Source organism: Elaeis guineensis, chromosome 11 (genome assembly GCF_000442705.2).
Source record: "Elaeis guineensis isolate ETL-2024a chromosome 11, EG11, whole genome shotgun sequence".
Classification (NCBI taxonomy): Eukaryota; Viridiplantae; Streptophyta; class Magnoliopsida; order Arecales; family Arecaceae; genus Elaeis; species Elaeis guineensis.
Window position 1 is genome coordinate 103,603,602 of NC_026003.2, and position 13,905 is coordinate 103,617,506.

General features: G+C 35.1%; 1 protein-coding gene across 1 annotated transcript; it reads right to left on the reverse strand.

Annotated features, from left to right (window-relative positions):
* Nucleotides 1-8,787: 8,787 nt before the first annotated feature.
* Nucleotides 8,788-12,703, reverse strand: LOC105053642 (uncharacterized). Its single transcript, XM_010934893.4, is given in 3 exon segments — nt 8,788-9,182; nt 9,734-10,660; nt 10,663-12,703. Coding segments are annotated over 3 exon segments (2,982 nt in total). The 5' UTR covers nt 12,365-12,703; the 3' UTR covers nt 8,788-8,829.
* Nucleotides 12,704-13,905: the final 1,202 nt, after the last annotated feature.

The window sequence follows — 13,905 nt, forward strand, 5'->3', positions numbered from 1 at the left end:
GTTCTCATTTTTTTTTAACTATTTCTTCATCTGAACCAAATAACAAACTGGATAAAACAATTTTAACTTTGAAAACTTGTTTGTAGAAATCAAGCTTTATGAAGATTTTTTAAAAAAAAATTATTTAGAGTTTGTTTGGATAATTTGATGGGATTGGATTGGAATTTTTATAAGAATTGGGCCTATTAGTTTGTTTAGGCCATATTATTCTAGAGAAGTTCTTTGTACACCGCCTATGATGTAGAAAATTTGATGTGAAGCGCACTGTCTTACTCGATTGGATCGTATAGTCATTATTTTTCAATGCATATTTAATATCCGCAGTTTTATTTTTTCGTTTGAAATTTTGAATAATAAAAATATTTCTTTCTTTATGAAAAAATTATGACATCATGTCGATATTATGACATCCTACGTTGAAATTATGACTTCTAATTTTTTTACGAAAAATTATAAAGAGGAAAGGATATTTTCATCATTGAAAAAGTTATATGAAAATTTTTAATGAGAAAAATATCTATTAAAATTATGACATCCCGTGAAAAATTATGATATTCTGTGCAAGAAGTCATAATTTCAACGTAAGATGTCATAATATCGGTACAAGATGTCATAATTTTTTCAGAAGAGAAGGAGCATTTTCATTATTCAAAATTTCAAACGAAAAAATAGAACTGTAGGCATTAAATACGCATTGAAAATCAATTGCTACATGGTCCAATCGAGTGAGACAGGGTACTCTACGTCGGATTTTCTACATCGCAGAATTTCGCATTATGCTAATGGTGTGTCCTAGTCTTAGTCTATATGTCATCTATGGGATTGTTAGCCTGTAGAAAGGGGAAAGAAGAAAAAGGCATTCATAGGTCTTTTTGTTCCTTCCACGGGGTTTTTTGAGGTGGGGAATGTTGAGTTATTGACTCCAATTCACATGTCTAAACATTTTTTATCAAAATAGAAATCTTATATCATGTATTTTCTAACTAAATAAAGATTACAGTATTTCTTATATAGTTAGAGATTTTGTATCTCATATTTTTTAATTAAATAAAGATTATAGTATTTTCTATTTAATTGAACATCTTATTCCTCTATAAATAGAAGGATAAGGCTATGGGTTTATGTGTGCATGATATGTATGGCAGATTATAAGAAAATGATGTAAATAGATTAGGATTTGAGAGTTTTTTTTTGTATTTCAATCTTAAAATAGTGCATCACCATTCCATCATCCGTGGACGTAGGCTTTGGCCGAACCACATAAATTTGTGTTTTCTCTATATTTTTATTTTCGTGTGCCTATTTGCTTGATCTACTTATCTTCAACAATTGGTATCAGAACATCGTTGGATTTTCTCTCTTCTTTTGAGATAAGATTTAATCGAAGTTCATTCACGTAGTGAATGATTTTTGGATGTATACAAGGGCAAATGGTATTGTTCATGTATCTTGAGGTCTCAACCAAAAAATTGATCTGCATTCCCAGTATTGAAAAATAGTGGGAGGTGAAATTTTGCGTTAATCAAAAATTGATCTTTGCTATGACAGTGCACACATCAGCGGCCACTTGTCAACCACATCAGCCACCATATCAGCATCGACCACATCATCGGCCACGTCAGCTATCACATTAGCATCTAGTTAGTCTCTGTTGCCATGATGCCACATCAGCAACTATCGCCACGTTATCAACTCTTTGATCAAAGTTTGACCCGTCGATTCACATATTTCTAAATCAGTTTTTTGAGTTCTAATACTAGTTCCTAAGGTTTTCGAATATGCTAAATCCGTTTTGGTGTTATTTTTACAAAATTTAGATTCTAAGGCACCTTTATTTCAATTTTAAGCTGTCTGGAAAGTTTGAAATTGAGAAATTTGATGAATTTGATAACTTTAATCTCTCGCAAATCATGATGGAGGATATTTTGATTCAGAATGGGCTTGATTTAGCTCTTTTGGGAAAGAAAAAATGTCCTCAATGTTAAAGAAAGAGCAGATACAAGATATAGACCATCCAGTATCTTTAATAATTTGTCTCTATCTCTTTAACAGTATGGTTAGAGAGGTCTTATCGAAAAAATCTGCTATAGATTTGTGAATAAGTTGAAATCACTGTATTTGATGAAGTCCATCTTTCATAAATGATTTTTGAAGGTCCAACTGCAGACTGCATATGGAGGAAGGTACATCTATTCGATCACATTAAATATGTTTAATCAAATTATTACTGACCTCGAAGCTTTGGAAGTAAAGTTAGATGATGAAGATGAGGCTATTGCTCTTTTGTATTTTTTACCATCTTTTTTGGCAAGTTTTAGGAATTCATTCCTTTATCATCGGGAGGAACCGACTAAGGTGGAGGAAATTAAATCAACTTTACTATCCAAAGAGTAGATTGATAAGCAGCTAGATGGAGATGAGAATGATAACAGTGACTCTATATTGGCAGTTCGAGAAAATAAAAATAAAGAATCCACTACTATTATTGTAAGAAAAAGGAGCATATTAAGGTAGATTGTTTGAAATTAAAAGCTTGATGTGAAAAATATTTGAAGGATAGCTAAGATTATAAGAAAAAGGGGGATGCAATGGTTGTTCGTGATTTAGATGATGGAGATGTCTATATAGTAACCAATAATGCTGGTGTTGAGCATGACGACTGGGTTGTTGATTCTGCCAGTTTTTATCACATCACTCCTAATAGGGATGGCTTCTTTACTTATAAACCTGCGAGGAGTGGTATGGTGCATCTAGCAGATAACACTAAATGCTGGATTATTGACGTAGGAATGGTTCGGATAAAGTCATTTGATGATTTAGTTGTGACACTCCAGGATGTATGTTATGTCCCCAATTTGAAAAGAAAATTGATTTCATTGGACTGGCTGTTGTCGAGAGGGTATAGAGTATACACGCGAGGTAAAATTATATGCATTCGAAAGAGATCTCGTCAAGTTTGAAAGACGAAGTTATCATCTGGTTCTAACCTATACAATTTGTGAGGAGCCACAGTTTGGAGGAACAAACACTTTGGAGGTAGGATCGTGCACCTCGAAGAAAAGAACGATCCGCATCATATTATGATTAGTTCTATCAATATTTTTATATAGTCCATTCAGAGGTTTTGGAGATGATGGAGCTCTGCATGCTTCGAATTGAAGTCAAAGTGGAGATTATTAAGTTACTGACTCCAATTCGAATATTCAAGCCTTTGTTATCAAGATAGAGATCTTATATCATATATTTTCTAACTAAATAAGAGTTACAATATTTTCTATTTAGTTAGAGATTTTATACTTTATATTTTTTAATTAAATAAAAGTTATGGTATTTCCTAGTTAGTTGAAGATCTTATACCTTTATAAATAGGAGAGTAAAGCTATGGATTTATGTGTGCATGGTATGCATGGGAGATTGTAAAAAAATGATGTAAAGAGATTACGATTTGAGAGTTTTTCTCTTTATATTCTAATTCTGAAATAGTGCATTTCCGTTCTATCGTTCGTGGACATAGACTTCGATCGAACTATATAAGTTTCTGTATTCTCTCTGTGTTTTTATTTTTGTGTGTCTATTTGTTTAATCTATTTGTCTTCAAAAATCTCCAATAGGAAGATATTGAACTGATATAGGTCATCACTTTATATGATATATGCTTTATATGATATATGATAACTTTAATGTATATCACCTAAAGTTATCTGGGTATTTTTGCATTTTCATATTTAGAAGGTTTACATGTAAAAAACTCAAAAGATTTTAATGTGTTCTATTACTTTCTGCTGCTACTAATCTTCCCATATCATCGATGGATGTGCTCTATGAATTTGGATTGGATTATATTTTATATAATATTAGCATAATAACTCAAGATCTTTCTCAAAAAAATTAGTTGAAAGATGTTGTTTTTGATTTTTTAATTTTATATAAATATCTAAGATATATCTGGTGTATAACCTATATGTGACTAAACACACATCTATATAAATTCTCCTATACTCCTTCCATTCAAGTTTTAGTATTTTCACCAAGCTAACAATCAAAATTTAATCAAATTCTATTACAAATAGCCGGATCGATCTATAGCCTATGCCTCCTAGTTCATATAGAATATGGATTAGATCCGTTCTGATATTATTTGTAATGATCTACAACCTCATTGAAAAAGATAGTTGGAAATTATTTGTAATGATCTACAGCCTCATCCAAAAAGCTAGTTGGAAGTTGTTAATTATTTTGTTTGTCTCATGTAAGTGCCAATATCTCTCTAGTAAATAGTAGATATGGAACTAAATATATGCCAACAAGACTCCTTGGCCAAATGATATGAAATTTTTCACTCAAGAGGTTTGGTGGCTAGCTAGCCAGTTTGAAGAGTTCTGGCTTATTCTTGTAGAAATTCACGTTATTGCCGTTCCATTGTCTGGAGAGAGAGGAGATTATAGCAGTAACACAATGAGGAGCTGGTTACGTGAAGACAAAAAGTTCAATGTACCAAATAGCAGACAAGGGTTCGTATTACTTGCGGGGATTAATAATAGCATCGACAAGACTGGCTATCGTGGAGTGGCCAGCTCGACTATGATGGGCTCGGACAATTTTATTACTGGCATTCCAATATATTTTCTCGAATATAAATGTGAAAAGGGGTTTTCTACTACTCCTAACTAGTTCCCAGGAACCAAAAAGTTCCTATATATTTTGGTGCATTTCTATAGTATATTCCAATAGAGGTAAGCCGAACCTGTTATCATAAATGTTTGAGGCACAAAACTACCACTGTAACTAAGGTGCAATCGAATTGAGTCGAGTCGAATGCTGGAGTTCGTGCTCGATTTAACTCAAAATATTCAACTTTTAAATTCAATTATGATCAATCGAACTTTAATATCCCAAGTTGGTGTCTAACTCAACAAAAAAAAAAATATTTGAAATTGATTCGACTCAATTTAAATTCCATCGAGCCATACTTAAGCTTAAAATTGAGCTCCAATTCAAGTTCATAATATATATTATAAATAAAAAAAATATTAATATGTATAAATTCGAATAGTTTAGGGCTTTCGAATCAAGTATCTTGCTATTTGAGTTTGACTTGAAAATTATTCAGGCTACTATCATGTTAACTTGAATTGATAGTAGCAAGTCAAGTCTAGTTTGGAACTCAAGTAGCTTATGTGCAGTTTAACTCATTTGTACCCTTAACTATAACCATTATAATACTACCTTCCATGTCTTGAAAAGTAGGTCCTTATTTGAGATGAAATTCTATTGCTATTTTTATATGGTAATCGGGACATTTTCATGAGATCCACTTTGAAAATTATTTAACTCATTTTGAAATATTTTTGATAAATTATTGATTTAATTGATAATTATATTGTTATTATCGAGAATTTTAGATTCATTTAAACAACCTACTGCAAAATAAGCCTCACTTGCGGAGGGCACTGTAGATCAACCGAGAATATATGTCTGGTTATAGCTCTCCGAACAACATGGTTACCTGCTTTGTAACTAGATTTATAACACCGATCTACTTTCAGCATGCCAATAGCCCATAAATTTAGTAATATTTTCTTCCCAAAGTGGTTGGAAAGAAAGAAATCTATAACCTTAGCATGCAGGTTTGGTGACGAGTCTCCATGCTCTCGTGCCCAATCCCTATTATTCTCAATAAGAAAGAGCCCAATTTCTCATCTCTCTCTTTGTGCAGGTGTGTGCTCCAGGAGGGATCACTGGATTTGATGTAGAATACTTTACCTATTATGAATAGAGTTGGATAGGGTATAAGAGTAAGATCCACTGCACCGAAAAAATCGAGTTGTAAACCAAACTTCTGAGGGCATAATTTGATCATATAACATTCAATCGAGATTATCTTTTTTTTTTCCTTAAAAGTTGAACAGTTGTTCAAGATCTATAATATGATATTGTCCTTGGGGGGGGAAGGGAGGTGATATCCCTGGTGATTAGGCTTAAATTTCTTCCTTTGGATCCAAAATAAGCTTATCAAACTGAAAGTTTCTTTCTAGATAAGATTTTGACCGGACATATCTTCTAATTGAGAAAAATCTGATGGAGCCACCGAAAGTATAGTTGATATAAAAATTGAGATTTACTTTCTAAAAAATTTTAATTTTTTCTAAATTATTTTTATTTATCATATTTATTTTAGATAAAAGAGACTTATTAGAATTAGGAAGACGAATTCAATTCAAATTGTGTAAGGATAAATCTTGCTATTATAAATAGAAATCGTGTATCTCATTTCTGAATCAAAAATAAACTTAAGCCTTACTTTTCCACTTCTTCTCTTTTCTTGTAGTTTTTTTTACAAATTCGAGTTGAACAAATTGAGAAAAACCTTCTTCTTCTCTAATTAGATCAGCATATTCATGCACACGTGCATTGTACACCTAGTGGGCCTCTCTTTATGTTGAGGTTATCGTTAGAAAAATGGTTTGTTGCCTTTTTCAAAGGTAAGTCATACTATCTCTTTGAGATAAAAACTAGCCTTTGGGGGAAATCTCTATTATATGTTTTTTTCCATAATTTTCATGTGATAAACTTCTCTTAAGCCAACGAAAAACATTGTTCTTTATCACAATTTATAATCCAATTCTTGTATGAAGCTAGGATTGTTATGCATTGTTGACTGAAATGCAATCTAGAGAAGTTCAGAATCTCGAGTTTGCAAAAAAGTACGTGTATGTTTAAACAATGCGAAATTAGGGGGCAAATGAGTATTTTTTGAATAAACTGATTGAGGGATCTTGGGAAGGGAGACATTTAAGAAAACTGGGAAGAAATTTAGAAATTATAGTCAATCCTTTTATAATGTTTTATGAACTATTCTTTGGATGAAGGTGCGTTTATAATTTGAATTTCTATAACTATGTTTCATATATGGTTGATATGTTGTTTTTTACTTCCACCAACTTTTGTTTGTCTGGATGATATTCTCTCCTGATGACTTACAGCAGGCCTACTAACAAAGATTCAAGTTTATATACCACCACATTATGGTGAACTAGTTTTAATGACTGTATTGAAATTTAGCAGTTCTGTACCTATAGCTATTGGCAGAGGCATATCTATAATTACAATAGGAGATCAAAAGTAAATCAATCGTAGACATATTACCTTATGTCACTTATTTTACTATTTTTATTTTAAAGTGTAATTTTTTATAGAATATTGTCAATAATTACAAGGTCAAGGGAGTATGTAAGAAGACAGGTTCACCCTCAACAAGAAGATTGCAAAAGAGGATGAACAAGAAGAAATCAGGCAAATAACCTAGATTTATATTTAACAACTAATTTAGCAACAGCGGTGGTGCTTTTTTGGCGGTGGTGCTTTTTTGTTCAGCTCCACCCACGATGGAAGCAAAATTATATTAGATATATACAGAGAGAGAGAGAAAAAGAGAAAAGAAGCATATCAAATGAGAAGAATGGCTTAATATGAGAGATAAAGGATATAATAATAACCTTTAAATCCACATTAATGATTGAAATGAGTGTTTTAATTGTCCAAACTGTCCACATATAATTAGAATTTATGCATTTTTTTTTAAATTTTTTTTTAATAAGTGCGTGCTCGCACGGCGCTCATTTGAACGGACGCTCATCTTAACTATTGACGTGGATCTAAAGGTTATTATTATATCTTCTCACCTCTCATATTAAGTCACTCCTCTCATACGCACCATATATATATATATATATAAAAGGTCAGATTAATGTTGAATTAATGAGTAATTGACAGTCCTCAATCAAAGTGGAATATTTATCATGCTTGAACTAGTGAGGGTCCTCTCTCTACTCATCGCCCAAGGAGAAGAGGTGATAGAAGGCTGCCAATGGTATCCACCATACGTTGATGGTATTCCAACCAATATTGTTGTTTGATATCAATACTAACAATCCAAGACTTCAACCAAAAAAAATTAGGCAAAAGATTATCGATTAGTATTTTTTTCAATATCTTGGACCTTTCTAATGTACGCACTATGTTGGACTAAAACCATGCTCACTATTATGCCCTGTCCCATCAGCATAGGCCGTATATCCCATAGAGTTTGGTCCCATAGGATACACATGGCCTGCATAAATTTTCAATTTCCAAATAGATATTCTTTGCATTATAATAGGACATGACAGAAACTAGAGTACCTATAAATTCTAAAATAAAAAATTTCCACCAAAAATCCCACTCCTTAAACAGTAGATTTAGGCCACCTAAAATTTTTGTCGATAGGAGAGGTTACTATCGAGGCACAGATGCCTTCACTCCCACATGTGATGAATTTGGCACTAGTCCTATTTCTTTAGGGTCTTGTTGTCCCCTTTTTAGCATTTTTTGAGAAAAAATAATGAAGAGTCTACATGTTTTTGATGAATCTGTTAGGAATGAGCTATGCCCAATGTTAGATATGGATATCCATGAAATCATCAAGATATATTTTGCTGCAAGCAGAATATATTATGCTAGTCTCCCACATGCTTAAAGTATTGACATAAAAAACTACAGAATTCTATTTATACCTTAACGTAACGTTGTTTTATACAAAAACTTTGCAATATATGAAGTGTGCAGTTTTTTTTTTTTTTTTTTGGCATATACGGATGGTCACACCACTTTAATATAAGAGCAACCCAAAAAACTAATATAAAAATCATATGTACAATATTTTTGTGTAATGCATGAAAATCATGTATTGCTCTAAGTCTACAAAAAGCTAATAGGAGACAAATACCTTAATAGCAAGACTGCGATCACTTAAAATATATAATGATGCTAGCAAAAGCTTTATTTTCTTATTCATATTTGGATGTGCTTAGATGACATAATTTGGTCGTGTAGAAGTTGAGGGATCGATGGTCTTAGAGTAGCCAATTGCTGAGTTACATGCTGCATTGTTGGACGAGATTGTGGATTGTCATCTAAACATTGTTGTGCTATCATAACTACTTTAGCCACTTCATCTGCAACTTGTGCCATGGGAAGAGAAAGTCGTGGATTTAGAAAATCTTTCAATAAGGTGTTTTCACCATTAGATGATGATAAAGTAGATGTAAGATCTCCAGGATGCTCTCCCACAAGCACTTCAAGTGTTACCACTCCAAAACTATATACATCGCATTTCTCAGTAATCCTCATTGTATAAGCAAGCTCTGCAAAAGCACAAAAAAGATTTATCAAGACCATCATCCTCAACAACTTCACTGGACACAAAGGAAAACAATAAAAGTACAAAAAAGATTAAAAATGTATAATTACTCCAAAGGATCATCAAACCACATACTGGAGTATGTCAGATACATTAAATTCCCCAATGTATTTCACAAAAACAAGCAAATAAATCTACTCAATGAAATCCAAGCAGAATATAAGAAAATATCCTTCTTCCACCCAACTTCTGATGTTGCATTACAATCATGGAGATTAATAGTGCTATTAAATGTACTCAATTAATAATAGGCTTTGTTTAACAGCAAAGTATAACTGAAAATTGCAAATACAGTGACAACCTTCTCAAACATGACATTTTAGTCTTCTATAATTCATGCAAGTATCAGCACTAAGATAAATATGTTCTCGCTCGCAAGAAAAGTAAACATAATCTGATATGTTCTATTTTTGACACACTTTTCAACAGAAAAAAATGGCATGAAAGCTTGTCATGTCGACTCTCTAGAAGTAGATCATAGAATTTGCAACTTACCTGGTGCAACATATCCTCGTGTGCCTGCAAGCATGCTCCAGTTAGATGAATCTGGCCTTAGAAGTCTGGCTGTTCCAAAATCTGAAACACAAGCCTTAAATTCTACATCAAGTAGAATGTTGTTGCTTGTTATGTCTCGATGTACAATGGCTGGAGCACAATCATGGTGCATATAAGATAGGGCATGAGCAACATCTTTAACAATATTCACTCTCTTTGTCCAATCCAACTGCGTTGCCTCTTCACTCTTGAGGATAGTTGCTAAACTACCTCTCTCCATGTATTCGTACACGAGTAATTTATGTTGAGTTGTAGAGCAAAATCCATAAAGCTTCACAATATTTCGATGACGGATCCTGGTTAGTGCTTGTATTTCGTTTAGAAAATGTGGTTCATTTAGTTGGTTTTCAGTTTCCAGTGGCTTAATCCTTTTGACAGCAACTATCTTGCCATTTGGCAGGACTGCTCTGTAAACACTCCCATATGCTCCAGTGCCAATGCAGTGGTTGGCATCAAAATGATCAGTTGCCTGGATGATGTCTTCATATGCATCTTTCCCATCAAAATTCCATATAGAGAATGCACCTCCCTCCATCTTCTGACTTGCATCTTGTACAGTGTTATTCCTTCTTCTCAGAAGCAGAAAAGTGGCTCCACCAAATAGAAATAGAAGGAACAAGGTACCAACAACAGGAACAGTGGCTAGCAGAACAACCTTGTGATGTTTCGCTGAACCAGCTTTGCTTGTTGAAAATGTATGGCATGGAGGCAAACCTTGCACTTCGCCGCACAAACCTTTGTTATGGGCAAACCATTCTATTGGAGATCTTCGGATAAATTGGCTATCAGGAAGTGGACCCTCCAATTCATTATATGATAGGTCTATGGACAACAAGCTAATCATATCACGTAAAGAAGGTGGAACGAGCCCGACAACTCATTATGTGATAGGTTTAGATCTTGCAAGATAACCAATTTGCTAATCTGTGATGGTATATCTCCTGTTAAAGAGTTGTGGCTCATATCTAGTAAGTCCAATAGGTTTACTAGATTGCCAATTTGAAAGGGTATGTTACCATTCAGATTGTTGCTGCTAAGTTTTAACAAGCGAAGTTTAAAGCAATGACCTAACTTTTCTGGCACCCTTCCACTCAAGTTGTTTTTGGATAAATCAAGAATTTCTAGGTTGGACAGTTTTCCAATATCTTTTGGCACTTCTCCAGATAATTTGTTGTTGCTTAAATTTAACTGGTATAGAGAGACTAACATGCTTGCATTCTTTGGAATTTCGCCTACCAAAAAATTCGAAGAAAGGTCAAGTACTCTAAGTTGAGCTAGTTGCCCAATTTCAGGGGGTATTTTTCCAGTGATCTTGTTATTGGAGATTCTTAAGCTTGTTATATTAGCACATTTTCCCCATTTGGCTGATAAGTTACCAGAGAACTGGTTGAAGCTCAAATCAATATAATTCAGATATGGATAAACTCCAAGGCTTTCAGAAATATTGCCACTTAGTTGGTTTCTTTCCATTCGAACCCTGGTTAAGGAGGAACAATTCCTCAAGCTTCTTGGTGTGGGACCTTCAAAATTGTTGTAACTCACAACAAGATGCTGAAGCATTCCTCCACTGCACAGCTCTGGTGGTAGATAGCCAGAGAAATTGTTGCCAAGCAAGTCAAGGAAAACCAAATTTTTAAAAGCTGGCAACGATCCAGAGAAACTATTATTAAATAAGCGCACGTCTGTTAGGTTCCTTAAATTATCAAAAGATCGAGGGACCGTACCAGTGAGATTGTTATTGTAAAGGTATAACATAGAAAGCATGGTCAAATTTGCTAAACTGGAAGGGATGGATCCTGTTAGACTGTTGTTAGAGATCACTAATTTAACCAAACTTGCAAGATTTCCTAATTCTTGAGGGATGGTGCCAGATAACTTGTTGTCATAGAGAGCCAACTTATAAAGCCGGGTTAAATTTCCTAAACTTGGAGGGATGAAACCTGTGAGGAGGTTGTCAGCAAGTTTCAAGAACACCAAATTCCGAAGCCTTCCTAATTCCTCTGGAATGGTACCCGAAAGGCTATTGCCATACAGCAACAGGTAGTTAAGCCTACTCAGATTAGCTAAGGATGGAGGGATGGAGCCACTTATCTGATTCTCACTTAGATTTAAGAACTGGAGCCTCCTCATCGAGCCAATCTCGAATGGAATTTTCCCTGTGAGTTGATTACTGGTGAGATCAAGAGAGCTCATCTTGAAAAGAGTGGCGATGGTTGGAGGGATGGTTCCATCGAGCTGGTTGAAGCTGAGGTTGAGATTGGTGAGTGATGGTAAAGCAGAGAAGTTGAGAGCATCCAGCGTTCCCACAAGACTTGTATTGGACAAATATATCTCAGTGATCACCCTTAGTCCTCTTCTTGTGACGTTGCATGTTACTCCAGTCCAGTTGCATGGACTAGCACTGGGTTTCCAAGATTGAAGGGATAGTCCTTGGCTTTGGAGACTGGCTTTCCACTGGAGAAGGGCCCTCCCTTGGGATGCAAGTGAAGCTGACCCCATGGCAAGAAGAAATGGAAGCAGCAACAATAGAAGAAGGGTGGAGAGGAGGTTTTGAAACAGTCTAGATTCCATAGCTAAGTTTCAGCTTGGACCCTAGTGCTTAGATTCTTGTGCTTGTGTACCCGAGTCATGGTGGCCTTTTAAAGCCTGATTCGTTGAGCAGAACTCCCCTGGATATTTACCAAGCTATAATCAGTAACTGGCATTCGTTGCGTCGCTTTGAACAGTTCAAGCTGAGCAGAAGTTGTAGTCACGTAGCTTTCTGGCCCCTTGAAGAGTCGGACTTGGCTCAGCAAATCTGTCCTGCTCCTTCCAGCAAAACAGCCATTTCCACCAATGGATGACCAACATATAAGCAGAACTGGTGGGCCTCTCCATGTCATCCTTGTTTTAATGGCGACGCATCACTACCATCCGAAGACATCGTCTTTCAAGTCACTGTTGTGACTTTAGGCTCCCAGCTTAATTTTTGAGGTTAATGGCCGTCATCAGGCCGCCAAGGTCCACTCCAGTCCCCATCTTATTTGCGTCAGAGGTTGTTAATTGTTATTGATGGTTTCTTTTACAGGGAAACGACTTTTCCTTATCTTTGAAAAATAAGAGAGTGGGAATGCCATCATGCACGACTGAGTCCAGATAGGTTTACTAGTGGAGTGCCAACTAAAGGAAATCAAGTTTCATCTTATCCTCGATATATAAATGATGGTGGGAATTATTTAAGCCTAGGATGCACCTCTAAGTGAACAAAGATCTAAGCCACCCAATCTCACAGTACACCATGATTCATGTACCAGGACAAGACATTCTCTGTTCTACGTTAGCCCGGTAGATTCTTTTCTGTTCTCTCCAAGATCTTGTTGTTGCCAAGCTCAGATTGGTTTTCTGTGATGTGGCGTGACATAAGAGACCCAGCTGTTTAAGATCATCATACACCAGGACTTGTTCAAAATGACATGACAGGAAGACGACCTTAAAAAACAAAACGGTGGAATTATGTGGATTATGTGATGACCAGGCCAACTTCTAGGAAGAGCAAACAGAGTCGAATATTTTCTCTCTTCGGATACCAAAGTTGAGAAATAATCTCTTGGATGTCAACAAATGTTTACAAGGCTCCAAGTGGATACATACATCAATCGTTTATGAATCGTTTCCTTTCATAGTTGATAATTCTCATCATTTTTTTCCTCGTAGAACCTGCAATTTTCCTCCAATGAGCATTGGCTCCCATGTCTTGGTTCATAACCATCAAACCACTCGATTGAATTGTAAACTACAATGAGGAGAACCAATTGCTAAAACCATCTATCGTTCAGTGTGCGATTTTATGATATACTCGATGTGATCTCGTCAATTGACCAAGTCAATCTCAGTTCAAATTATTTGTAGAGACTTGCTTCAAAGTTTAAATAACGCATAAACCGCCGCTGCTGTAACTAAACTATACTAGACTTCGGCAAAGTGTCTGTGGAGAGCTCCTTGCAATAAAAGTGGAGTCAGAACGCTCGTGGTGGAATCCAATCACGAGCGTTTGCAGTATTTTCAGAGATGCTTTAACAAACTCAAAACTAGTTTGTCAGTTTCGTAAGTGTTGGGATATACCGACCGATCCT